The sequence below is a fragment of the Patagioenas fasciata genome, chromosome Z, assembly GCF_037038585.1.
Source record: "Patagioenas fasciata isolate bPatFas1 chromosome Z, bPatFas1.hap1, whole genome shotgun sequence".
Taxonomy (NCBI): domain Eukaryota; kingdom Metazoa; phylum Chordata; class Aves; order Columbiformes; family Columbidae; genus Patagioenas; species Patagioenas fasciata.
Window position 1 is genome coordinate 30,100,980 of NC_092560.1, and position 27,847 is coordinate 30,128,826.

General features: G+C 39.5%; 1 protein-coding gene across 1 annotated transcript in view; it reads right to left on the reverse strand.

Moving 5' to 3' along the window:
* FRMD3 (FERM domain containing 3) overlaps nucleotides 1-27,847 on the reverse strand; it is a 146,747-nt gene that overhangs the window by 17,577 nt on the left and 101,323 nt on the right. The window contains exons 7-13 of the mRNA XM_065860621.2: nucleotides 18,872-18,959; nucleotides 15,737-15,825; nucleotides 13,357-13,420; nucleotides 12,279-12,367; nucleotides 9,202-9,276; nucleotides 8,560-8,628; nucleotides 3,156-3,277 (exon numbers count right to left, since the gene is read on the reverse strand). Coding sequence (XP_065716693.1) covers nucleotides 3,156-3,277; nucleotides 8,560-8,628; nucleotides 9,202-9,276; nucleotides 12,279-12,367; nucleotides 13,357-13,420; nucleotides 15,737-15,825; nucleotides 18,872-18,959 — 596 coding nt within the window. The remainder of the gene's footprint in view (nucleotides 1-3,155; nucleotides 3,278-8,559; nucleotides 8,629-9,201; nucleotides 9,277-12,278; nucleotides 12,368-13,356; nucleotides 13,421-15,736; nucleotides 15,826-18,871; nucleotides 18,960-27,847) is intronic.

The following is a 27,847-nucleotide window of genomic DNA, read 5'->3' on the forward strand; positions in this document are numbered from 1 at the left end:
CAATCAGATGGTGCAAGAAGACAGCCACACAATTCCTATAGCAATACCAAAAGTAATACAATGTGTTCAACTGCACATGGAGCAAGGACCACAAAAAGGACCTAATAGGACTATTCAGAAGGACAAAGATGAATTTTGGAATCACACTTCTGGATACATTTAAAACTTTTGTAGCTAAGTGTCTTTTAGGTTCAAAAGGTAAACATTCTCTCTCCACGCATATCTGACACTGAAACGTAAAACCTAATTCCATGTGGTAACCTTCTAAGCACAACAGTAATTTTATGGTTTCATCTTTACATTATCACACCTCTTTCCTCTTCCTAAGATAGAAAGGACATCAGTGGAAGACAAGAGTCAGTAATTAGTAATGTGAAAGCCTGAAAAACCTTAAGCAGTAGCAGCAAAGCACTGAGAGATGACCTGCAATCTACTCTTGCATAAGTGTTAACTGCCAAAGTAACTACTACAGTGATATCATGGACATCCTGTATCTTTCTTCCCACAAACAGTGGTCTTTTATGACCATGTTTACTCAGCATACCTTTCCTACATGTCTGCAAAACCACTGGAGAATTTGGGCTTTTTTGGAGGACAGCTTCGTTTCAGCATGATAGCCAGAGTAGATTTTAAGATGGAATTTCATTCAGGAGAACAGCAGGGCTTTAGCTGTTTCTCAACATTTGGTTGCATCATTTTAATTTTTAATCTGGAAGGATTATCCTAAGGCAGGCTGAAGCTGTTCAAAATCCTCTGTAGCCTCTGCTATCTCCATCTCAAATGGCTTTGATCCCTAGCAATTATGAAGTAATTGGCACAAAGTCTTCCCTCTCACCTAGCAGTTTCTGTTTAGCTTAGTTTTATACTGTCCAGGTTCAGACAACTCAGAGTTCATATCTCCAGAAGTTTCAGGAAGCAGATGTATTTACTCAAGACACTGAAGCCACTATATTTTTGGCCATGTATTTTACTCATAACATATATAGCAAATTTAGAATTAAGAAGTTAAAAGACACAGCTGTGCACTCTCCTGAGTCTGTTCAAGGTATGCACAGCTGACAGTGCCATTCTAGCCAGCTCTGCTAACAAATTGCTTGGGCCCAGCTACACAGCATAGTGCAGCACCATGTGAACATTCTGGCCATCTGGAGCTGGAACATCTGTATGCATACAGGAGCACCTTGCACAAATACGAGTGTGGGTCCTGGAAGCTGCATTAGCCAACTCACGCAGCTGAGGGACGTCTGAACTAGGTAGGGCTGCACCATGACCTCAACAGCATCTGTAGGCTCTCTGGAAAGCACCCCAATGTCCACCCCCACCACAGGTCCAGATGTTTAGGAGATGCCAAGGCTGTTGCACATGTGTAGCACACTAATAACTATTTTCCAGTGTAGATGAGTCAGTTCCAGGAGTGGCTGCCTCCCCTCTCCACTCCTCCTGTCCTTACCCTCTCACAAGACCTTGCCCGACCCAATCTGATCAGCCACTTAACAGCTGAGTCAGCCAGTTGTGAGACATTGTACAGTTAAGGGGTTGTTGGTTGGGATTTTTAAAATATTTTTTTAATTTATTTATTCTCCCAATTCTCCCAATCACCCTGGGGTGATTAGTGCTGGTGCAAGGGAGAAGATGGTAATCCACAGAAGCAGATTGAGTGCATGTGAGGAAAAGAGACGGTACCAGTGTCAGGGAGCTGAGAGATCAGTTCAAGCTGCAATTTGATAATATCACCAAGTTCACTGCAGAAAAATACTGTAAAAGAGCTAAATATTGTTAACTTAGCAGCTGGTGGTATTTAACTATGCATAACATATTCTACAGGAAACCCACCAGCAAATATTTCTATTAAGTCATAGTAGTAACAACAACAATCTGTCTGACTAAAACAAAACATGACTTTCAAACTTGTGTAATACACACATTTGAAACCAGCACTCTCTGGTGAGTCTATAGCAACGATAAGTCAGCAGTTTCCAAAAATGGATTTAATTGCTTAGCGTTCTCAGTATGGCACAGCAGTCTTACAAGCAGCAAGCTGTTGTTACCCTGCAGTGGCAGCAACTGCCTAGCAGCAACACGGTGTTGGTACATGGCTGCCAGAAAGTGAATTCTCAAATATGGGTATTTCACAGCAGAGATAAACAAGTAATTATTAAAATTAACTATACATCACGTAGCCACTACTAGGAATTATAATAAGTTAAGTATACAGACAATAGAATTTACTCTGTTCTTACTACGTTCACTATTGAAACTCCAAAGTATGAACAAAACATGTTAATATGACTCCTAGAAAATGAAATTCGGATGTACTCCCATGAAAATGAACATACTTGCTCTGCTGTTTTCTGTTTCCCATTACTTTACCAAACCAGAGCAAGAGCAGAGGTCTTATTTCCCAACTTCTGAAACAATTAGCTCACTACACCTCAAGTAAGAACCACTGTTATGTTTTGTTTGTTTGGCTTCCTTTTTTATCAGGAAGAATGCAGTAGCCCTCATTTAAGCTGTCTAAGATGTTCATACCATTCTTTGTAATGGTATCTCAAAAAGAGAGGTGTTAAACGAGACTTTTAAAATATCAAGGAGTAAACAAATACATGGAAAAAAGTTCTACAAAATGCATTCAAACAGATCCTCCAATAACATCCCTTTTTGTCAATGGGACTAAATTAGCAGAGTATCTTTCCTAACTGACTGTCAAATAACATACATTTTTGTCAATCAAATTAAATAGTAGAGAGTTTTTCTTTAGAGAGTTTAACTTTAGAATAGAAAGAAATAAATATAAAAGCGGAGGGAAGCAAGAAAAACAACATACCTAGCAGTAAACTGCCAGTTTTCACTCCTGAATAACTACAGTTATTATTTAGTAAAATGGTGCTATGCTGAGATTATTTATTTCCTGTTAAGTTCCTTTTTTGACACATAAAGTGTAACAGCAGTAACTTTCCTCACAAAGTATCTCACATGAGGCTTGTGCACAGTTCCTTGAGCTAGTGATCATTTCCCAGTATGATGTGCACAGGCTTAATGGTGTACTCCTAATGGAAATTAATAGACTTTTCCCATATCCCTGCACCAGTAACATACATTTCTTCCATGTTTTATAATAAACATTGGTAGTGTTTGACAGGAATTGAGTGACTTACCTTCATCTAAAGGAACCTCTTCCTCCTCACAGGGAGAAGGAAGAAGGGGCTGTAGAGGTTCCATGTTGATTATGAGTTGCTTGTTCAAGGAGGGAGAACTGCGACTCTGGGTAATGCTGGTTCTAAAAGAACAGGTAGAACAGGATCAATTTATTCACAAAGAAAACAACTGCAGTCCAATATGTCTCACTGCAGTATCGTTTTGCAGGTATTACAGGAGGCCTTGAGCTGTCATAACAACCTCTGCTGCTTTCAGCTGTGTCATGTGGCCCCCTCAGCAGATATAAACCTTTCAACATCTGAAGTGTAAGAGATGGTTTTGTGCTGATTAACTTCCCTTTCTGCAACCTGACTCTTTTTGATCTCATGCAGGATTTCTGTGTGTTGCTCCTCTCCACACCGCACAGCACACAATAGTATTTGGCTTCAAGGAAGGGAAAGGCAGAGAGTATACAAATAATTTTCCTGATGTTGTTCCATTGCCTCTGGGACTGGGTAAAGGATTTGTTATGGTTTGAGCATTGCAGACTAAAGCGGAACAACTGGATCCCTTCAGTTGACAAGCAGTGCTCTCATTCTCACGCACCGCAGACACACTCCCTCTACACTGCGCCTCCTGGGGCTCAGGCTGCTTTTCTGTCCTGTCTTACTTGGCTCTAACAGGCTTGCCTGGCAGCAGGTATTGAACTTTCTTAAGAAAGTTTGAAGAATGCTGCTGTTTCACTTCGCTCATGAGGTCGATTAGCCTAAAATCACATTACTGAGACTATCACAGAATCACAGAATGGCTGGGATTGGAAGGGGCCTCTGGAGATCATATGTTCCAACCCACCTGCTAGCGCAGGTACACCTACAGCAGATCACACAGGAATGGCAGGTCTTGAGTTTCTCCAGAGGAGGAGACTCCACAACCTCTCTGGGCAACCTATTCCAGTTATCTGGCATCTTCAATGTAAAGAAGCTTTTCCTCCTATTCAGATGGAATCTTCTATGCTTCTGTCTGTGCCCATTGCCCCTCATCCTATTGTTGGACATCACTGAAAAGAGTCTGGTCCCACTCTTTTGACACCCACCCTTGAGACATTTATAAAGATGATGAGATCCCCTCTCGACCTTCTCTTCTCCAGGCTGAACAGACCCAGCTCTCTCTGTCTCTCCTCATAAGAAAGAAGCTTTAGACCCTTAATTATCTCTGTAGCCCTCTGCTGGACTCGCTCCAGTAATTCCTTATCCTTCTTAAACTGCAGAGCCCAGAACTCAATGCAGTACTCCACATGCAGCCTCTTCGGGGCAGAGTAGAGGAGGAGGAGAACCTCCCTCAACATGCTGGTCACACTCTTCTTAATGCATCACAGGATACCTTTTGGCCTTCTTGACCACAAGGACACATTGTTGACTCATGGTCAACCTGTTGTCCACCTGCAGTAGGTTCTCTCCTGCCCAGTCCTACAGCCCGTCCAGGTCTTGCTGGATGGAAGCACAGCCTTCTGGTGTGTCAGCCCTTCCTCAGTCTCTTCATCCAGGTCACTGATGAACAGGTTCAACAGGACTGGACCTAACACTGACCCCTGGGGAACACCACCTGCTACAGGCCTCCAACCAGACTTTACACCATTTAACACAACCCTCTGAGCTCTGCCATCCAGCCAGTTCATGATCCATCTCACCGTGCATTTGTCCAGCCCGCAACTCCTGAGCTTGCCTATGAGGACGTTGTGAGAGACGATGTCAAAAACCTTGCTGAAGCCAAGGTAGACAACGACCACTGCTCTTCCGTAGTCTACCCAGCCAGTCACACCATCATAGAAGGCTATCAGGTTGGTCAAACATGATTTCCCTTTGGCGAACTCATGTTGACTACTCCTGAGAACCTTCATTTCCTCTGCATGCTTGGAGATGACATCCAGACTGAACTGCTCCATCACCTTTTCAGGGATGGAGGTGAGGACTGGCCTGCAGTTTCCTGTGTCATCCTTCTTGCCCTTTTTGAAGACTGGAGTTACGTTGGTTTTCTTCCAGTTCCCAGGCACCTATCCTGTTCTCCAAGATCTTTCAAATATGATGGAGAGAGGCTTTGCAAGAACATCTGCCAACTCTCTCAGCACTCATGGGTGCATCCCATCAGGGCCCATGGATCTGTGCGTGTCCAGTTTGCATAAACTATTCTCCTCAATCAAGGGAAAGTCTTCCTTTTGCCAGACTTTCTCTTCTGTCTCTTGGTTCTGGGATACCTGAGGGCTGGTCTTAGCAGTAAAGACAGAAGCGAAAAAGGCATTAATTAACTCTGGTTTCTCTGTATCATCTGTCACCAGGGCACCCTCCTCATTCAGCAGTTGACCTACATTTTCCCTAACCTTCCTTTTGCTGCTAATGTACTTGAAGAAACCCTTCTTGTTGCCTTTGACATCCCTGACCAAATTTGCTTCCAAGTGGAACTTGGCCTTCCTCACTGCATCCCTTGCATGCTCTCACAGCCACCTTACATTCCTCCCAGGTGGTCTGTCCCTTTTTCCACATTACATAAACATCCTTCTTCCACCTGAGTTTTGACCACAGTCATCCATGTTGGCCTCTTACTCGCTTTACTTGATTTCTTCCTTGTAGGGATGCATTGGTCTTGACCTTTGGAGGAAGTGATGTTTGAAAATTAGCCAGCTCTCTCGGACCCCCCTACCTTCTAGAGCCCTGTTCCATGGGAATCTTCCAAGTAGAGCCTCCAGAAGACCAAAGTTTGCCCTGATGAAGTCCACCATTTTAGTCCTATTTATTGCCCTGCTTCCTCCCCACAGGATCCTGAACTCTACCATCTCATGGTCACTGCCACTGAGGCTGCCCCCAACCATGACATCTCCAACCAGTTCTTCAGAAGAAGAGGCTATAAAATGGCTCTTTAGAATAAGTTATAGAGGACTTGCATGATACAGGCTTGAAGCAAGAGTCCAGCAATAAATCTAAACCACTACATTACAAAATATCTGCTTTTGACAAAAGCAGAGATGAAAGGGAAAATGATTCTACTTGTCTTCAGATGGTACATAGGTACAGTGCTGAAGTTTCACAAAATGCATATGAAGTTTGCACAAAGACTCAATTTACAGTTCCACATAGATAAACAAACTGAACAAAGCACCTATTGCAAGTGAAAAGAAGAGACCATGTGTTCGTGAGGGTTAAGGTAAACTCAGGGCACAGATGTCCTATGCTAAGTGACATTACATGTCATTAAATATTCTGTGAGAATAAACAAGCTTTCTTCCACAACTGCCATGATTCCTTACTCATTAACATTTGCTCAAGGCTACGTATGTCCTCATTGGCATTCTGTCAACACTCTCTAACAAATATTTAGTTCAAATTTTCACAATCCAAAGAAGGTTTTCACTCATACTACTGTAATTACAATCACTCTAACCCAAAAGTACCTCCACAGGCTTCTTATGCATCCCCTGGATCTTTGTGCTTGCTGTAAAGAGCTACTGAGCAACTCCCAAAATAGGAGCCATGCCTGGGAGCATCCATGAGGCTGCTATTCCACACCTACTTCGAAAGATCCCCCCCTCAGGCATGGCTTGAAAACAATACATTAAATTATTGAGTGCGTATTTGTCAGAAGAACTTGGCACCACATTAATGCTGCATGACAACACACTGGAACAGATTTTCAGTCTGTAATGTTTTATGTGTAATACCAAAAAAAAATATACTGAACAGTAACCTCATCACAACTCCATGTTTCTTTCTCAATGCAGCCATGGCACTGAATTGACCTTGAGGGAGAGGGCGCAGGGAGAGAAAAAATATATATATTTACTTGCTATCATATATATGTATTTACCTTCAATCACGCGATTTCCACTAAATGTTTTACATCTGAAAAAATACCATCTACCATTTCCCACCCCAAATCCTCTTTCACAGAGTAACTTGTTTCTAAAGCCTGCGTTATTTGGAGCTGAAAATTTTCAATGTTTTTTTGCCTACTTGTGCTATTAGAAGGACAAGTCATCTACCTGTCTCCCATTTCAAAGCCTGCACTGTAACAACCACTTGAAATCCTTAGACTTCTTCTCAGTCTTTGTAAGAAGCTGAACTTGGAGCTACAATAATATTATAAATGCAAGCATTTTAAGAAGGTTAGTCATAAAAAAAATATACAGTACTATTTATGGCTGTTAGATCCATATGATGGCGCCCTATAAACTTATTTGCCCTCTGATCTGTTTCTTTATGTACACTAAGAGTTTTAAACAACATGTTTAAAACACTTTAAATACTGAAAGCAAATAAAAGTAAAGTACAAGATAAAAATTAATTTTACCTGAAAACCTTTTCTTATCCTATGGAAAAAAGAAACCCTATGGAAAGTTGGTAATCAACTATTTCCTTATATGAGTAACTATTTTCACTTAAAATGCATTTGTGTGCCCAAGTATTCTACCCTGTCTCAATGATTGACTTATATTTTGTCTTCTCTGTTCCCAGTTAAATGATTCTAGACCACCACTTACCCCATTTGCAAATGTAATCTCTGCAAAAGCATGTTCAAAAGCACCCCTGCATGCCCTTGCTATTAATTACACAGTAGGCCTGGACAACACGTTTATAAATACTCTTTAGTAAAGACAATCCACTTTTCTCTCAAATATAGATGGAATAGCCATATTCAATTAAAAATAAACCAAATGCACACTCCCTACTCCTGAAAAAAATTACTATAAACCAGAGACATGGCTGTAGAATGTTCAGGAAGTTCAGTAACCTTTTAAAATTTTTTGAGTAGCTTTTCCCTGCTGGTCTCTCCCTTCTCTTCTAGAAGACTTTAATTAGGTTCTTATTAATTTTCACTGTCACTTTAATGAACGATAAGGACCAGAAAGCATTAGTCTTCTTGGAAAGTCTAGCTGCTTATTTCTAACAAGCAAAATCTTTTATCTCTGGAAGAAAAAACATCTCTAATAATTTTTCTCTTTATGGAATGAAGTGCTTACTTTTCAATCTGATTGCATTATGGAGAAACTATCAACTATACTTTTAAACATACCCATATACATACACAAACCAGAATTTTTCAAAACAGGGCAAGAACTACAAATGAAATGAGAATGTACTTTCTGTCAGAATGTTGTAATAGCAGTCTATGTCATAAACCAGAAAATAATATAAGCTTCTTATCCGACTGATTAAACCCAACTTCAAAGCAGCACAGTGTTCCCTTGTGTAGGAGACAATACATTATTGTCAGAATTCTGTAACACTGGCAACACATATTTCCCAGGGCTTGTATGTCTCATTGTGGAAGCTCAGAATGACAGCCATTACATCTCACAGTAAAGGAAAGAGAATTTCTCTGTCAAGAGCAATAATCTTTAGTCCTCAAACTTTAATATTCAATGTCAAGACATACCTGTGAACTTCAGGAGGTTCCCTCTGGATTTTAGAACTTGCCTCCACAACCTCTTTGGCTACTTTTCCACTGCATTAAAATGTGAAATAAATATTCTGGTAAATACAAAAATGAGCTCACTACATGCCAAATACTATGCATACCTGAGCAACTGAGTCACATTCAAAAGAAGAAAAGGGTAAGGTAAAAATAAATTCCTATGTAGTGGTTATATAACGTCTCAGACTGAAAATTGCTGACCACTTGTCTGAAAAGCTACTGAAGAAAATACAACCTTTAGTAGTAGAACACTAGGAGTGGGACTGGACTGTCTAACTAATGCACTGCTGGTCTGCATTTGCCCAGTTACAGCGGACATCCAACCTTTACACTAGCCAAGCACCATGGCTTTTAGAGAAACTGCACCAAAATTGGAGCCCTGTTCTGGTGAAACTGCTCTCTGATAGACATTTGCATGAAACCTCCAGTTTATTTAGAAGTGACTCTAAAGAGACAACAGAAAATCCTTCAAATTCTGATGTGAATTAGGTATGAACAGGTCCTCAAGAAGGAAAAGCACCCAATTTGCCATGAGTAGTTACTGATTTTTTTCTCTTACTTTCTGAAATGGCTTACCATGAGAAAGAAAGAGCAAACACTTACCTGTATCGAAATCTACTGCCTTTAAAAAATATCTTGCTGCTGGACATGGTCTTGATCTGACTGGATTTTGCATACCTTGAAGAAAAAGAACAGAGGCTGACACATTTTCAGCACAGAAGGAACCTGATAAGCAAAAATGAACGAGGCAAACTACAAGCTTTGTTATTTTTATACCACAAAGTAATATTCAATAATTAGGACTTCACAGTGTTTTTAAGGTGCTCCTACATGTTATAGAATCACAGAATAGTTTGGGTTGGCAGGGGCCTCTGGAGATCATCTAGTTCAAACCACATGCTAAAGCAGGTTCACCAGAGCAGATTGCACAGGGATGTGTCCAGGTGGGTCTTGAATGTCTCCAGAGACTCCACAACTCCTCTGGGCAGCCTTTTCCAGGGCTCTGGCAACCTCAAAGTAAAGAAGTTTTTCCTCATATTCAGATGGAATCTTCTATGCTTCAGCCTGTGCCCATTGCCCCTCATCCTATCGTTGGGCACCACTGGAAAGAGTTTGGTCCCACCCTCTTGACATCCACACTTGAGATATTTATAAAGATGATGAGATCCCCTCTCGACCTTCTCTTCTCCAGGCTGAACAGACCCAGCTCTCTCTGTCTCTCCTCATAAGATGCTCTAGGCCCCTGATCATCTTTGTAACCTTCTGCTGGACTCGCTCCAGTAATTCCTTGTCCTTCTTAAACTGGGGAGCCTCAAACACGATGCAGTACTCCAGATGTGGTCTCTTCAGGGTAGAGTAGAGGAGGAGGAGAACCTCCCTCAACCTGCTGGTCACACTCCTCTTGATGTACCCCAGGATACCATTGGCCTTCTCGGCCACAAGGACACATTGTTGACTCCTGGTCAACCTGTTGTCCACCAGGACTCCCAAGTCCTTCTCTGCAGTGCTGCTTCCCTGCAGGTCCCTCCCTAACCTGTACTGGTGTCTGGGGTTGTTCCTCCCCAGGTGCAGGACTCTACACTTGCCCTTGTTGAACTTCATCAGCTTCTTCTCTGCCCAGTCCTACAGCCCGTCCAGGTCTTGCTGGATGGAAGCACAGCCTTCTGGTGTGTCAGCCCTTCCTCCCAGTTTGGTGTCATCAGCAAATTTGCTGAGGGTGCAGATTAAAATATAAAACATACAAAACCAAAGATCAATTCAGAAACCATGGTGAGGCCAGCTGTCCTCCTGCAACCCCTGGAAGACCGCACCAAAGCGGATATCCACCTGCAGCCCATGGAGGAACCTGCACTACAGCAGATGGATATGCTCTGAGGGAAGCTGCAGCCTGAGAAGAGGAATCCCCACAGGAGCTGGCTCCTGGCAGGAATTGTGGCCAATGAAGAGGAAGCCATGCTGCAGCAGGTTTATCCCAAAAGACTGCAGCCCATGGGAAGGACCCATGCTGGAGAAGTTTGTGAAGGACACCAGAGCAGGGGAAAAGTATGAGGAGGAAGGAGCAGCAGAGAGAAACTGCTAAGAGCTGACTGCAACACCCATTCTCCACCTCCTCTAGGTGCTCAGGGCAAGGAAAACAGAGGAGTCGGGAACAAAGGAGTGAAGTTGAGCCTGGGAAGAAAGAGGTGAGGCGTATTTTTAGTGTTGTCTTTATTGATACTTGAAAATAGAGTAAAAAGGTGAGAAACAGATTATATTAACTTTCTCCAAGTCACAACTGTTTTGCCTGAGACAGTAAATGGTAAGCAATCTTTCTGTCTTTATCCCAACCTGTGAGCTTTTTCATCTTATTTCTTCCCTTGACCTGTTTAGGAGAGAGTGAGAGAGCAGCTGGATGGGCATCAAGCACCTAGCCAAAGCCAAAACCACCGCAACCATGTATTTGTGACCAAAACCCAAACACTTAATATTACAACCATTTAACAATAAGAGCAGAGAGATTATATACCTATGACTCTCCCATAGACATCCTTACTTCAAGCACTAATTCCTCTCCTTTGGATGGGAATTTTTTCCTATTATCTATATTTATTTCTGCTAATGTAAAATAAAAATGCTCAAACACCATGCAGTATTTTCCTACTTAGATGTACAATGAATGGAAAACACTTCCTAATAATCTTTTTATTAATTCAGTCTCAAACACAGTAGATGAGGGAATTAATAGCTCTATTTGCCAGCTCATATTTCCTGTTTCTTCACTGAATATATCAATTGAATAGATTATACTGATATATTACTATATCCATGCTGAAACAAAAGAAGGAGTCTTCTCCAAAATAAAGCAGGTCATTAACATTCATGTCAGAAGACACATTTTTCCTACTTAGCTAGTATTTACCCTTACAGTAGCCCCTTGTTGTTCATATGCTCCAACACAGAAACAATAATTTTTTAAAAATATGCAAGATGTTGTAAGGAAAGACTAAGCAATAAGAATAAAAGCTACAGGCCTAAAGGGAAGCATCCTTTAACAGTTCTAACAGACTCAATGAAGAGCAGAAAGAACACATAAGAGCTTTTTAATAAGGAATTATTTTCATCTTCCCTTTTAGGGAATAAGGAGGAAGAAACTCCCTTTTTCTTGTCAATTTACAAGCTTTTTTTGTCTTTTTAAAATGAGATGGCTGGCATCATTTAAAATGTGTCTAACAACATTTTCTTTTTTTAAATCATTGCAGAGATATTTTTTTCAATCAACTCTTACTAAACCTTGGATTTCAAGTGGGAGCATTATTTAGAGTCATAGCAGCCTAGAGAATTAAGTATAATAGATTGTTTCTTCAATTCTCAAGGTATTCAACAGCAGGGCTAGGATTAACAACTATGTTCCCAGACACAAGTGCAGTACTGTGTCCATCCAACATCACACTACAGAGCAGCAAAAATGGCATGCTGGAAAAACTGTACTTATTCACTGCCAAAACCCACTTGCCTCAACAGATTTTAAACAATTTCTAATACTGGCTTAAAATGAAATAATATTCCACATTAACTTGCATATTTTCTGTTTTCATTTTGAATTCTGTTAATGAAATGGAACATTTCACATTGAACAACCTTCTACTCACAGGAACATTTTTTTTACTTTTAGTATAGATAATGACTTGACATTTACATACTTGTAAAAAGCCTGGTTCTCCACCCCACATTTCCAAAGATGCTTGCAGGCTGCTGGTGTAGAGGTATGGAATGAGAGCACAGCCTTTTTCTAAGCACAAGGAGAAGAAGGCAAATAAAAGTAATGAAAATGTTGAATTCTCAAAGATTGAAGTAGTTGTACTTGATGGCATGATCATGAACCAGATACAATGAATACCAAGTTTTCCTCTGGAGCCTCAATCTGCGATTCAACCACAAAAGTACAACTCACATGTAGCTGATATTTAAACTACCCAAGCAATTGTTTCAGGAAAAAAAAAAAAAAGGATACTTGGAGGGGGCAGAGAAGAAGTGGCTTATAGAATAAATCTGTACCAACTGTATTCAGGCCAGAATAAAAGGAAGAAAGACTCTGTGTTCAATATTTGACATTGCACAGTTGCTGCACTACTTACCATCCACTTCTCCCTGTTCCCTGTGTCCTACCATTAAATCCTCTTTGCAACCACACAAACAGACACTGATACTTCTGGCATTATTTTCTACTGCAATTTTCTATTCCTCATCTAGACTGCACCCAAAGCCATCATCCTGGCTTATAGCATGTTGTAGACAAAATCTTTACAATTTCAATAGCCAGAGCCCCTTGAAAGGATTCCTAGCTACCTAGGACAGAGTCCAGCCTATTCAGCTGACCAAGATTTGAGGAGATGATCATCATTAGCGAAAAATACCTCATATTTATCCAGGTATCAATGTTCACCTGAATTTTCAATCATATACAGATGTCAATCCTGCTTTAGTGTAGATGGATACAGCTTAGTGCTTTAAAATTCATTAAAACTTGACTACATAGATGACCAAAACCAGGAGAAATCAAAACAGCACTGCATGAATGTTAAGTGAGAAATGTCTCAATCCTTTACAAATGAGATGTTCTTTTGCCAACAGAAATATTCACATTCACACGTATTCTATATCTCAGTTACAATATGAAATACAATTCTTGATTGTTTAGATTTTTTTTAGTTAAAAAATTATGTTATGTTTCAGTTGATTCAAATCAAATACAGATTTCTGTAAAAATATTAACCTGACCTCTTTCTGACCTCCAAACACATAAAAAGTCTTCCCTTCAAATTTCAGTTTATAGACATCACACCTAGAAAAAGAAAAAACATTTAAGAATAGGAAAAATCAATAGATCTACAGGTAAGAAAAGCAACTTGCATACAAGTTTCCTTATTTCCCGAAGTTAAGCAGGCTGTCAAATGTCAAAGAGAAATCTTACAAGCTCTAGCACAAAATAATTTAATATTGTAATTTTCTTTAGAGAACATAAGCACAAGTAGTTTCTTTTACATCCCTATGCACCTTCAAAGCATTAACTCTGGCTGCTGGAAAATGAAGAGGAAACTAAAAGCAGGCAGAAGCTTATATTTACGTTCTATTTATTACACAGTTTGCAATTCCTCTTATGTCTTGAAATCCTGAAACATCTATTGTAATTAAATTGAGCGAAAGATAATACTCTAATCTCTATCCTTATTTATTTGTGATTTCATATCACACATCTTAGTAACTGACTACTTACAAACAGAACACAACAGGAAGAGAAAGAATGTATGACAGCACTTATTACTGGGGCCTTTTGAGTTGCAAACCAGTGTCTAAATTTACTTTATCGAAGACCGAAAGCACAGGCAACATATGGAACAGTGGTGCAACCATATAAAGGCCGTGTGATGCTTCTGCTTAAATTGTAACAGAAATATTGTCATTACAACATGGAGATATGGTAGTTTTGCATAAACTTCTCTAAAGATTTTGGATGTCAGATGGTTGAAATGGGAATTATTCTAGAGGCAAGGACAATGCTATCTCTGATACTTTATAACACGAGTTTTGCTTTAACATTAAACAACAACAAAAAATCATTCCAGTTGATAAAGCTTCTCCATTGAAAAGGAAATCTCAAATACAAACTTGGGTTTTTATTGTGTAATGCAAATTTCAGCTAATGTCAGTTAAAGCTACTAGCACTCATTTCTAGGTCTCAGAAATGAAAGGAGCAGGAAATCGTGTTTGATAAATCTCACCAGACTGACCTTCCAGTGGCCAGCATAACACTGAGACAGCTTAATGGCTTTTTGTCACTATTTAATTTTGTAACTGATTTACATACCAACAGACTAAATGAACACAGTGAGATCTCCGAAAGGACACGCTGTTCTTAACTAACATGAAAAACTAAGCACTGTGAAACTCATTTTCCCACGGTATGGTGGACACATGCTTGGCAAGTGCTCTTCCCTTCTCCCTGCACCACAGATTGATATTACAGTTGCACTATCCTTACGCCAAATGCACGGACCACGGAAGCACTGTGACTAGGGCTACCTGAAATTAACCCCAGGGAAACTTCAACACAAATCCAGGATCACAAATGGATGGTATTCAACAGATACGTCCTTGTAGCTCCACAGGGAACTGGATCATACAGATGGGACTACACTGACCTTATACTTCTGAGGATTTCAGGTTAGCCAGCTATCAGAGAGGTTTCCATGGATATGCTGCAAAGAGTCCAGCTCTACACAAAAAAAAACCCTCACCATTTGTTCATCTCCTGCCCATCTCTTTCCACAATACAGGCTGGGAGTGCTGAGGTGGAGCAGCCACATCTAAGTAACTGCTCTTGGCATTTGTCTAGCAGCAGGGCTAAAACAAGGTTTATCAATGTCTGGGCATGACTGTGCTCACTCTGCACCCCATTGCTGAGGCCATGGAAGCTGTTGTTACACCACCTACGGGAGCTCGATCTTACCTCTACCTCAGACCTCTCCGAGGCCACCAAATGAAGGGAAAAGTTTTACAGGAGCAGGAGGGGAAGGGCGAGGGCGAGGGCGAGGGCGAGGGAGAGGGAGAGGGAGAGGGAGAGGGAGAGGGGGAGGAGCCAGACAAACCAAGGACAATTGCATATGTGTCCACTTCTTAAAATAGAGAATAAAAACCAAAAAAAAAGAATTCAAAGGCATTCTCACCTCCTCCTCTGCTTACCAGATGAGTTCTTTTATAGTTTTCAATTTGAGGTTAATTAAATCAGGAAATAGCAGCATTTCCCAGAGCCAAATGAAGATGGAGGTGGAGTCTTGTAAACTCTTCCAGATATCTCTGCCAATAAGCCTCATAGGTGATTTACAGCATAGGTGAAAAAATTACTTACTCAATTTTAGCATTTGTGCATTATGTTGACTAAAGCACCCTGTGGAATAATTTTCACTGGAGAATGAGACCATCATTATTATTCTAATTCTCATCCAAGATCCTTTTAAACAGAAATATTATAGGGCAAGAGAAGGAATATTCACGTGGTTCATCTTAAAGACACCAAATGCATGTGAACATAGTAGGAAGACAGGAACACACAGGAGAAAAGGCTCTTGCATATTAATCTACTCTTACTTCACATGCTTACCATTTTAACAAATTAGTTCTCTTATTCCCCTGGAAAACGACAAATCCTGCAGCTGTGAATCCTAAAAATGTAGTCGTCCCCATTGAGTCCTTAAAGAGAAAAAAGATAAGTAATTTCTTACTGATAACCACAAGTTGTTATTCCAGTTTAGATTATCTCTACTGCGTTTTCCTTTTCAAAATAAATTTTGCCTTCAAATTGTATACTTCTAAATGACAAATACTGTTCTTGGCAATACAGGCCTCATTTATTTCTACGCATTTAAATGAGTAACAGCATCTTATGTTTTATTTCTGTCTACCTATGCTGATGACAATGGGCGATCCTTAGTTATACTTACTAATTTTGTTGAAAACATTCTTCTGTGCATGTCCTATTCTTAACATGCCAACTAACTACAAACCAGGGATTCATCTCTGTTTCAACACTGATGTTTTTTAAGATTTAGCAATAAATTGTTCCTTTGTGAGGTGCTGTGTTGGAAGCACTGCTGACACACAGCATTTACTACAATTTGCAAGTACTCTGAATAGAAACCAGAACATGTGGTGATACTTGCCTGTTAGATAGGAAAGAACTTTAAAAAAAAAAAAATAATTCCACAATAAAAGTTCTGGCTCAGTTTTTGAGCAATGATTCAGGTGAGTTTTGTATTAACTGTATTTCCTGTCCATCCCAAGTTCCAGCATCTCACCTTGCTGAAGTTAGTCAACTTTTTTGTGCCTTCTGTTCCAGCAGTAATATAAAAGGGAGCAGAAATATTAATAGTGATGCTTCTGGAGTAGAAGCCACAGCATCAGAAGGAGCACATTATAAGGAGCCAGGGAAGCACATTGCTTTGCAGTTCACTTCCAGAAGAATCAAAAATTTTCCATAAGCATGGGCCGTGAGCCCCTACTCTGCAAGCCCTGCTGCACTGGTAAAGAGGAAATCCTGAGCCAGTTTTGATGCTAACATCTAGGACACTCTGAAAATCTACAGTATAGTTTCAAACTGAAGTTTACTAAGTTGCTGACTTATCTGAGTTCCGAACCAGATCTTCTATTTCACAAAGTAGCACCATTCCTAGCAAAGTATATATACATAAAATGAGATGCAGCTTTATGTTAGAGCTGACTGTTTAAGGGTGCTCACCATCAGAACAGCTAACTGGACAGAACTGATCTTCCACCAAATCAGATGGTATACAAGCCAAAGTAGCAGCTAAAACACGAAACAAGTAACACTAAAAACCAACACTGCAGATTATGTAGCTAAAATCAATTAAAAGGTGTAAGGGATAATCAGAACTGGTAACAAAATCACCTTCTTACAGAATCGTACAATAATTTGGGTTGGAAGGGACCTTTAAAGGTCACCTAGTTCAAACCCCCTGCAATGAGCAGAGACATCTTCAACTAGATCAGGTTGCTCAGAGCCACACCCCGCCTGGTCTTGAATGTCTCCAGGGATGGGGCATCTACCACCTCTCTCAGAAACCTGTTCTAGTATTTTACTCGCCCTCATTGTAAAAAACCTTTTCCTCATGTCTAGGCTGAATCCCCCCCATCTTTTAGCTTAACAATACTACCCTTTGTTGTATCATAACAGGCTCTGCTCAAAAGTCTGTCCCCATCCTTCATCCCCATCCACTTTCAAGTACTGAAAGGCTCCCTGGAGCCTTCACTTCTTCAGGCTGAACAGACCCAGCTCTCTCTGTCTCTCCTCATAAGAAAGATGCTCTAGACCTCTAAACATCTTCAAAGCCCTTTGCTGGACTCGCTCCAGTAATTCCTTATCCTTCTTAAACTGCAGAGCCCAGAACTCAATGCAGTACTCCACATGCAGCCTCTTCGGGGCAGAGTAGAGGAGGAGGAGAACCTCCCTCAACATGCTGGTCACACTCTTCTTAATGCATCACAGGATACCTTTTGGCCTTCTTGGCCACAAGGACACATTGTTGACTCATGATCAACCTGTTGTCCACCAGGACTCCCAAGTCCTTCTCTGCAGTGCTGCTTCCCTGCAGGTCCCTCCCTAACGTGTACTGGTGTCTGGGGTTGTTCCTCCCCAGGTGCAGGACCCTACACTTGCCCTTGTTGAACTGCAGTAGGTTCTCTCCTGCCCAGTCCTACAGCCCGTCCAGGTCTTGCTGGATGGAAGCACAGCCTTCTGGTGTGTCAGCCCTTCCTCAGTCTCTTCATCCAGGTCACTGATGAACAGGTTCAACAGGACTGGACCTAACACTGACCCCTGGGGAACACCACCTGCTACAGGCCTCCAACCAGACTTTACACCATTTAACACAACCCTCTGAGCTCTGCCATCCAGCCAGTTCATGATCCATCTCACCGTGCATTTGTCCAGCCCGCAACTCCTGAGCTTGCCTATGAGGACGTTGTGAGAGACGATGTCAAAAACCTTGCTGAAGCCAAGGTAGACAACGACCACTGCTCTTCCGTAGTCCACCCAGCCAGTCACACCATCATAGAAGGCTATCAGGTTGGTCAAACGTGATTTCCCTTTGGCAAACCCATGTTGACTACTCCTGAGAACCTGAGGCTGATTGGCCCTGTCCTTCATGTGCCTTAGCAGAGCTTCTAGGAGGATCAATTCCACGATCTTCCCAGGCACAGATGTGGGGTTAACAGGTTACACAGAACCATAAAATAGTAAAGTGGAGGAATATAAAAATGCATATCTGATTCTTCCCTCTGTACATCTGGTTTGCTGTTCTTGCTTAGATTTCCATATTTTCATGGTGCTTGCAAAACTAATCTGCCAAGGAATAACAATTTCTTGCAACTTCTGGACAGAATAATGCTGAATCCTGAAAATCTTGGTAAGCACAAAATATTTCACACCTGGAGAGAAACTTCTGCGTCAAATGCAAAGAAATTATCAAGTATAATCAATGCTTTTGTCATGACACTCTACTACATTCTCCTATGATGTTCTGTTTCCTCTGGAGAGATACTTGCTTTGACTGACGAGGAAACATCAAGCAGTCAATGTTCTTCCAATGTTTAAATATAATATGTAGTTCCAGGGAAAGTTTTCTCATAAATTAGTCCCTATTTGTGCCTGTTTAAAATATAGAGCTAAATCAGTTTAATTAATGGCTTTTTAGTATATGTTAGTAAAAAGAACGGTTACCTTGCAAGGATGAGGATCAACACCATAAGTTTCCAAAGAATATGCTTTCAGAAGCAAGTTAAATTCAGCAACAGCTGGGCTCTGACCTCTGAAATTACAAATGAAACAGTAGTTTAACAACAAAAAGAAAGTAGGAGGAAAAGACTTTGTGTCTGCAGAGTTTAAATCTCTAGAAAAAGGAGGAAATAAAAGTTCTTACTGAAATACAAACTATTTCAACCACGTTCTGTTTATAATATAAAGATAAAAAACTTTTCACGTTTTCTTCTACTGAATTCTACAGTGCCTGATGTTTTCAGGTAAATAATTTTTTTTTCTTGATCCTGAGATAACAATATGTTACGCAATTAACCAGACCTATCCAATATCCTGCAAGTGGTTGTTGTCTTTTGATACACACACATGTCAACCTGAAGACGAAATAAACCTCAGCATCTTTTTTCCACAAACTCTTGCTCACCAACTCATTAAAAAGGATTGTGCAGATTAACAAACATTCCTTCCAGCACAGGGTATAAACACGGCAATCATATTACACTGTCTACTCAGAAGCATGCCTAATTATAGCAGTGCCTGTTACCATTACGATAGTTCAGAATCTGTCAGCATTTCCATTATATGCTCCTATTTTTAGGGTGTCTATAATCAGCCATGATTATCCACTAAAGCTTGAAACACGGCATGCAAGACTTGAGTTCTAGAGTAAGTTTTATTATTTGATCTTTGCTCTTCTAACTCCTGCCGTTAGAATAATCTCTTAACACAGAGCTACAATGCCTGTTCGTCAGTGAACTGTTCCAAGTATTGTTTCATTTATGTATTTGCATGACCAGAGGATGTAACTGATAGATAATACAGTTTTTTAACAATAAGCAGCGCTTAGGACCTTTAGAAAGCCAGGGTTCATAAATGCTATTCATGCAAATTATCCAAAAAATGTGCCACAGACAAATCTTCAAGGAACACAGCAGTAGTCATACTTTATCTTACCCCTGCATTTTGGGGTCCAGTCTCACACTGTGACTCACGGCAGTCGGGAACTGGGATTTTAAAACTGCTCTGTGTACTGATGTAGAATAATTTCCCTGTAACTCTCAGTAGCTAGAAACTGACAAGCATTGACATGTGAGATTCAGTATCCGGTCCAAAGTTCAGTTTAACAATTAAGACAATGACAAGCATGCCTGTGGATGTCAAATCCTATTTTGAACCCACCACACTGATGCCCTGCAGCAATGTGTCAATACCTCTCCTGCTACAGAGTTTTAATTCATGCTCATTTGTATTTCACTGCTTACACCCTCCCAGTCAATCCCATGATACTTGTTAGGCTTCCTCTATATGTCTTTTGGTCCTCTTTGATACAACACTATTTGCATTTTATTTCAGATCATATTTTTGTTGATGTTTAGCTATTAAAGAAAAAAAAACATAAGAGATTAGAGAAGAAGTGCCCATCTTTCTCCTTCATTTTTTGGTCTCTTTCTCACCACTTTCCAATGAAAAAGAACATGTATCAAACGGAACAACAAAAATTACAAATGTGCATTTACACAGGTATGTATTTAAGCAGAAGACAGCATGAAAGCACCAAAAAAAAGAGCTTATTTTGCCCAATCAACTTTCTCATGGCTCTACTAAATTGTTTTTCTCAATACTAGCAAATCACAACTTTAAGTGTAATCACAACTGTAAGACCACAAATGAGCCTTAAAAAGGTAACAAGTTCATTTCATGCACCTATCAAGGGCACAGGACAGAAGTAGTTAACTAAATTGGTCTGAAATATTTAGAATGCTTAGGCTGCATAGTGGAAAGCTAAACAAATAGACAGTTCGATTCTTATTGGAAATTGGGCCTTATGGACAAATAAGATCATAAAAAGCATCTTTTTCTACCTCCTTTTGCTGGTACAAAGGAAAGTACTTGGTTTTCTGGTTTGAAAGGAACAAAAAGTGACAAATAATTTTCAACAATGTGATTTGGAGGGGTTTGCATTTCCAAAGGGGAAAAATTACTAAATTACAATTATTATTAAAGAGACACATTTAAAAAAGAATTAGCATGCCCTCCTCACCTATAGCATCTGAAACTGTGCTGTCTTTGTTTACATCCTAAAGCAGAAGAGTCAGGGGCAATATCAAGTGGAAGAATCCTCATTCATCCCTTATTAAGTGATTAATAGTCAAGCCTTAATAATATGTTTTTAATTTGTAATTTACCAATTAAATTTTTCTTACTATATAAAAATTTAATTATAGCAAATCCCATCAGCAAAGTTAACATTTTTAATCAATCACTGATTTAACATGAGATACGCCTTTGATTGGCTTTGTTAAAAACCATTTAATCTTTCTACACACAACAGCCTTACACAAAAATGTATACTTTCCTCACTTAGGCAAGCATTTCAACTAATGCCTGTTCTAGTGGTAAAACAGGGAATATTTAGACAATGCATCTTGGCCACTTTATAACTCAGTTGTCTCAGGAAATCCAAGTCTCTCTCTCATTGTATTCACTCCTTTTGACCTTATATGACTTCCCAAATTTTTAGTATGCATTCAGCATCAAATGGAAGATGTGTTCCCTTTCCATGTGCTGCAGCCACTATAGCACCCCACTTCAGCATGCCAAAGGTTTTCAACAGTACCAGTGAAAGAAAACATTATACAGAAAAGTTTCTGTATATCACACAAATAATAAATTGTGAAATTAGAGCTCCAAAGTCATTAGCTACAAATTGATGATTCAACTTCGGAATCAATCAATCTAAAGTTCCTAATAAAATTTTAATTAAACAAAGACTTCAAGAGAAGACTGGGAAGTCCGCAAGACACTCTATTTAGTCCTTTAAGCTTGTGAGAAGTATGTACTAGAGGATGTACAAGCTCTCTTTATTCCCCAAAAGGCCCCCGACTCTGAAACACTTCAAAGGCCAGGAAGTCGAACAGAGAACACTTCCAGGGTGTGCCACAGCAATGATCTACTTGTTTTGCTGGCTGCCCACACAAATTCGCTCTATAATTTTCTCCCCTTTATACCTTTCCTTTGAGGTATGTATCTGTTACATACTGAAGTAGTGAAACTCAGTGACTAAGTCAAGGATGAAATAGCACATGATTGAGCATTAATTCTTTTAACAAACAGAGATTACTATATAGCAGTAACAGCAAAGAAAAAGCATTTTCAATGCTCTTCTTGATTTCTTCCCTCTGAATGACTGTAGTGAAGTCACTTCATCTATCTTCTCTCATTTTCTGACTGACGTATAAAGTGTTGTGAGACACTACTATTAAAATACTACTACTAATAATAAAAGGTGTAATTATTGTCCATCCTTTTGGCTCATCTCTGTGTCAAACACAGCTACTTGTTGCAGAATACAGCAGAAATACTTTACTTGAGCATGACCCATGTACAATTAATTTATGCGTATTTATGGTCTGTAGAGTTTTTCAGTGGAATTAATTGAAAGAATAAATAAGTATGCATATAATGATCTGGCCTCTAGAAACATTACATATTCACCTCCATGCAAATAACGGAAAATAACCAGTCATACAGCTTTAAATAGCATAGGCTCAGTTTCCATCAAAGACCCATTTGCTCTGCCCTGTAACTGTAGATACACTTGACTAAAGTATCAGAAGGGACCACAATGACTATTTCAAGAAGGATCTCCAACTATTAAACATTTTCTTTGTCATATACCAAATCTTGTAAAGGACTTCCCTTGGCAGAACAGGGTTATCTGGGTTTCCTTTTAACCTAAAAAGGCACCAGAATTCTGCATAAAGAATCAACATGTTTAGCTATACCATATACTGATTCCAGAACTGCTTACCACATGGTTGAGGTTTTACTATTGTTTCTTTAAATCTTTTCACAGGTGGTTGAGACTCCAACTGCTATATCATTATAGTGCTAAAGGTTTTGAGTAGTTTTCACTTTTCCTTTAAGCTCAGGAGTTTTTGTCAGACAGGAGAAATATTTTAAAATACAGTCTGTCTGCTAGTATTTTTAGTCACAATGAAGGTGCTAAGCTGGACTATGTGGTATTGAAACATAAATCTGCTACAACTCTCAGTGTTTCAGTTTTAAGGGAGACAATAGCATGAGAGTTGTGATAATTTCAAAGAAAAGCATTAAAATGAAGATACTACTGCACAAAATCACATTGTAAGCTGGGACTCAGTTTGTCAGAACAGTGAGACCAGGCCTTGCACGTTGTCCGGGCAGCATCGCTGCTGCCCTGAGAACTGCCCAGAGAGAATTCCTTTTAAATGGGTCTGCATATGAAAAGAGATTTTATCACCTTGCAAGTATCTGAATTGATGAAATGTTGCTGGAATATTTAAAGCTTGGAACACTGCAGAACACTCAAAGATCAATTGTAACTTCTATTGCAAAATTGTTTTTCTCTCAGACAGAATCCTAGGTTGAGAAAAACCTGAATAAACACTTAAAAACAATAATCAAACTCTTTTACTGAGCCTATTAAATGCTTATGGGTTTAATTTTACACCACGCATACTGCAATGACATATGCCACTTACATAACTCCTTCTACTTGAACATTTCAAATTACTTGTGTGCCTTTGGAGATCACACTGAGATGGTATCTCTGAAGTCTGTGTTTAGGTATTTGTATTTTACCTTTGCATCATAAATTGATGCAGTGACGCAGACAGTTTTAAGCCTCTTCAACAAACAGAATACATTTGCAGAGCAGATGCAGTTTTAATTATCTATTATAAATTTTAAATCTATTCCCATGATACAGAGACATCTACTGAGCTATCTGGTTTTGATATCACAGTAGATTCATCTTTCTAGTCCAGACACATCTAGCTCTTAAAGCCTTCTCCCAAATAAAGAAGAGGTGGGGAGGGAGGAAAGAGGAAGAGGTCTGTTCAGCTGATGAAGAAATATCCACATTGTAGAAAATCACACAGGCATCTGAATTTAGCAGCATGTTAAATATGCAGAACCTGAATCCAAACCTCACCATGAGACAGGTAACAACTAGCTTGGTAAAGAAAACCACATTTGTGGATTGTGATTATAACCACTCTTCTCAGGGTAGTGCAGGGACCAAAAAAAAAAAAAAAAAGAAAGCACGTGCACATAGAAACATGCAAAATAAATAGTTCCTAAAGCTATAAAGTTATCAATATTACAATAAAAGGAGTTATCTTTTTCAATTCAAGTACATTATGCTTTCTACTGAATACTTTTTTAAATTACCATTAAAAGAAAAATCACATTTATTGATATAACTCTTCAGGTTTTCATTGTATCAGATAGACCTTTGGGAAAAGAGGAGGGGAAAGACACCTGTTTTGTCTGTGAAGTTCCCTTCTCTAGATTACTTCTTCATCTTCTATTAAAATCACGCTCAGATAAAGCTGCTCCTCACCATAAAGCTTCTGGAAATACTCTCTGTGCCTTGCAAACACCAATCCGATAAAACAGCATCTCACTTGTACATTTTCTAGTAAGCTGGTCAAGAATTACAAGTACAGTTCCTTAATTTTAATTGGTTTTAAGTACACTTCTATAACATAAATACGATTCAGAAGAACAAATCTTTGAGGAAACAAACACATACTTCAGGAAAGGGACTAGGTGACCAGAAGAAATTTTTATTTCACACTTTTCTAATAAATGTACATTCAAGCCATCTCTCTAATTCAGTCAAATTAAAACTGATAAGAATTACGGAGTGAAAGAATACACCAGGTAGATACAGCAGAATTGTGACAAATTATTCACGTATTACAGCAAACACAATGGCATTTTAATACCAGATTCTTAAATTAGAGAGTACTAGATAATTTTGAAGTTGCAGTGACTTGTGCCAATGTACAGCCTGATGGATAAATCTAAATGCCTACACTGGGAAACTGCAAATGAGCCACTATGGGTTGGAATGAAGAGGAGATTCAGTGCAGCCCAGGCCTGTAACGTAGGTGGGAGCCTGAGCAGTTCTCACCACTAAGTGAACTCCCACTACACATCGTCATTCTCCTCAGCTCTCCAAAGTGCTTGGTACACTTTGTATATCTGAGAACTACAAAGACTTTGGCTTCTTAGGCCTGGAAGTCTGTGTTGTAGCCCAAACCCTGCTCTTTTCCAAACTCCCCTCACCCTCTCCATAGAATCCTCAACAGATCCTCAGTCCCCAGCAAAGTGGCTTCTGTCTCCTGTAATGTGACTTGCAAGGTTTGGAGCACAACGTATGTCCTTCCAATTGAGTTCCCTTCATGTATTTGAGGTCATCAGACACCAGTGTGACCAGAGTAGCACAAGAAGCTAAGTATAAAGTGTAGATGAGTGTGCTGCCAGCATCAAATGCATAAAAGCAGACAGTATGTAGTTTTAATTGCAAGAAGCTCTTAAATGAAATACAAGATCCACTTTATCCTGGACTTGCTAAACAGGAATTGAGTTTTAGCACTTTTTAATGTACTCAACAGCATGCAAGAAGTTGCTTTAATCTTGGATCAAATGATATCAACACCCACAAAGAGAAGCTTTTTCTAGCAACCCTTGCCAAGACTTCCAGGACAGCCTCCCAGAATATACTCTGATACTAAAATTTGTAGTTATGCTTGCCCGTGGCTCCACTGACAGCTACATGTCTGCACAAGAGTTGGAGAGCCAGATCAGCAGAGATAAAGAAATCCTGTATTCTTGCTAGTACCAGAGTCTCAGCACCCACGGTAACCAATGGTACAGTAAAAGGAATACTGTAAGAGCTGGAGCAATGTGGGAAAGTTAAAAGTTCTTAAAATCCCACCAAGTAGTTACAGTGTAGATGATGCAGCAACAGATAAAAATGTTATATGCCTTTCAAATCAAATTTAAACACAACTTCTTATTTAGCTTAGATCAAAGAAAAGCATTAATTTGCTACTCTGGTTTTCAAGAAAATACTACCCTTTAGCTTAAAAGTTTAAATTGCTTTTGAGGTGGTTAATAGCAGAACATGGCAATGATTTCATGCCCTCAGAGAAAACTTATTCTTCTCCCAAAATACATTCTCCCACATGTGACTATTAAAAAAGGTGGAGTATCTTATACAGACAATGGAGACAACAGCTAATTCAGCAGCACTCAACCTTCTAGAGCCTGTATCCACAATGGTCATCACAAACAACAATAAATAACTTGCATTTATCTATATGAGGTCAGCCTGGGAAACAGGCATTTGAACAGGTCATGTAACTGTATAATTTACAGGATTAAGTTACTGTTTGCATAGGGCCTTCAGATAAATTAATGGCTGTTTACTGATCACTTTCATACAAATTATGTGGCATAATATTTCATACAAGAAATAAGTAAAATTGATTTTTAGGTGGAATACAAAAAGAAAAAATCATCTTTGTTTTCAACCACTGAGTCCTTTCACAAAAGAAAAAAAAAAGGAAAAAAAGTCCATGTTTTCTACAAATATAAATCCCCTCGATAGGGATTTATGTGTTTTTTTGTCTTGGAAACCTCTGTATTTTCAGGTGTCTGACCTCAGGGTACTCTGGCTGGCAGGTATCTTTCAAGAGCCAAGGAATTTTATCAGAGTAACAGAGGTTCTGCTAAAAGACACAAGATTTTATATAAATTCTTAAGAAGGAAATTTTGTCTTGGAAAAGGGAGAAAAGAGTGTGACTGCACTAAAACTATCTAGTGTTTTATTTGGTCTTCTGAAGCAAATCCCGCAGTTGTAACAACACAGACATCAGTTTGGTACTAGTACTGATAAAGGTGCATATGTACGTAAGAAGTCCATTCTGTTGTAAGAGGAGCTCACAAAATCTGATAGCAAGAGCCAGAAGCAAAACTAGGCCAGCTATTGATGCAGGTCTCCCATACAAACAAACAAAGAGTACCAATTCTGCCATGGAAAAAGTACAGCTGTTTAAGGAACATCTGAAAGAAGCAAACTCCTGATGTGTGTTTTTGTTTGTTTGTGTTGTTGTTGTTTTCTGGGTTTGTGGGTGTTTTTGTGTGGTTGTCACTGCTGTTTAAAAAATACAAACAAACAAACATGACAAAACCTCAAATCCCAAAGAGATTATTAAGATCACCCGAGTGATCTTGTGCATAAAAATTTAGTAATCCTAGTAATCCTTGCTGTTATGCTTGAAGAATTAATCTTTCACTCAGCTTTCCTCTCCTCTACCTAGAAGATTTCATTACTCTGCTTAACCTCATTTGATGGGTTAGTTTTGTTTTTGTTTTCCCCAGATCTGTATGGAATTCTATGATATACAGAATTCTTCACTGTATTTCTGTAAAGCTGGGGATTTCTGGTCACCAGCAATAAAAATCAATTATGGTTTTATTCACTGACCACAGTGCAGTGTATTAAATATCTTTAGTACTGCCAAAATAGATGAGAACTGAACATGTGGTTCCATGTAATTTTACATGGAAATCAAGTAAAAGAAAATATTTTTTTTTAACTTGTATCATTTCACTGATGGGATTTACAATGCAAACTTACAAACACTCGCTCACATCTAACTAAAAGGGACAAAAGGATGTGCCTGGAGCACCAGAAGAGACTGAGAGCTGGATCTGTTCAGCCTGGAAAAGAGAAGGCTGAGATGGGATCTCATCAATGTTTATAAATATCTCAAGAGTGGGTGTCAAGAGGATGGACCAGACTCCTTTCAGTGGTGCCCATCGATAGCATGACTGGCAATGGGCACAGAGTGAAGCAAAGGAACAGAACAGAATAGCAAGTAAAATTGCAACCCTGGACTTTGGCAGGGCTAACTTCGGCCTTTTCAAGCAATTGCTAGGGGAAATCCCATGGGCAAGACTGCTTGAAGGAAAAGGGGCCCAAGAGAGCTGGATTGCATTCACAGATTGCTTCTTCCATGCTCAGGATCAGAGCATCCCCACACGTAGGAAGTCGAGGAAGGGAGCCAGGAGGCCTGTGTGGTTGAACAAGGATCTGTTGGG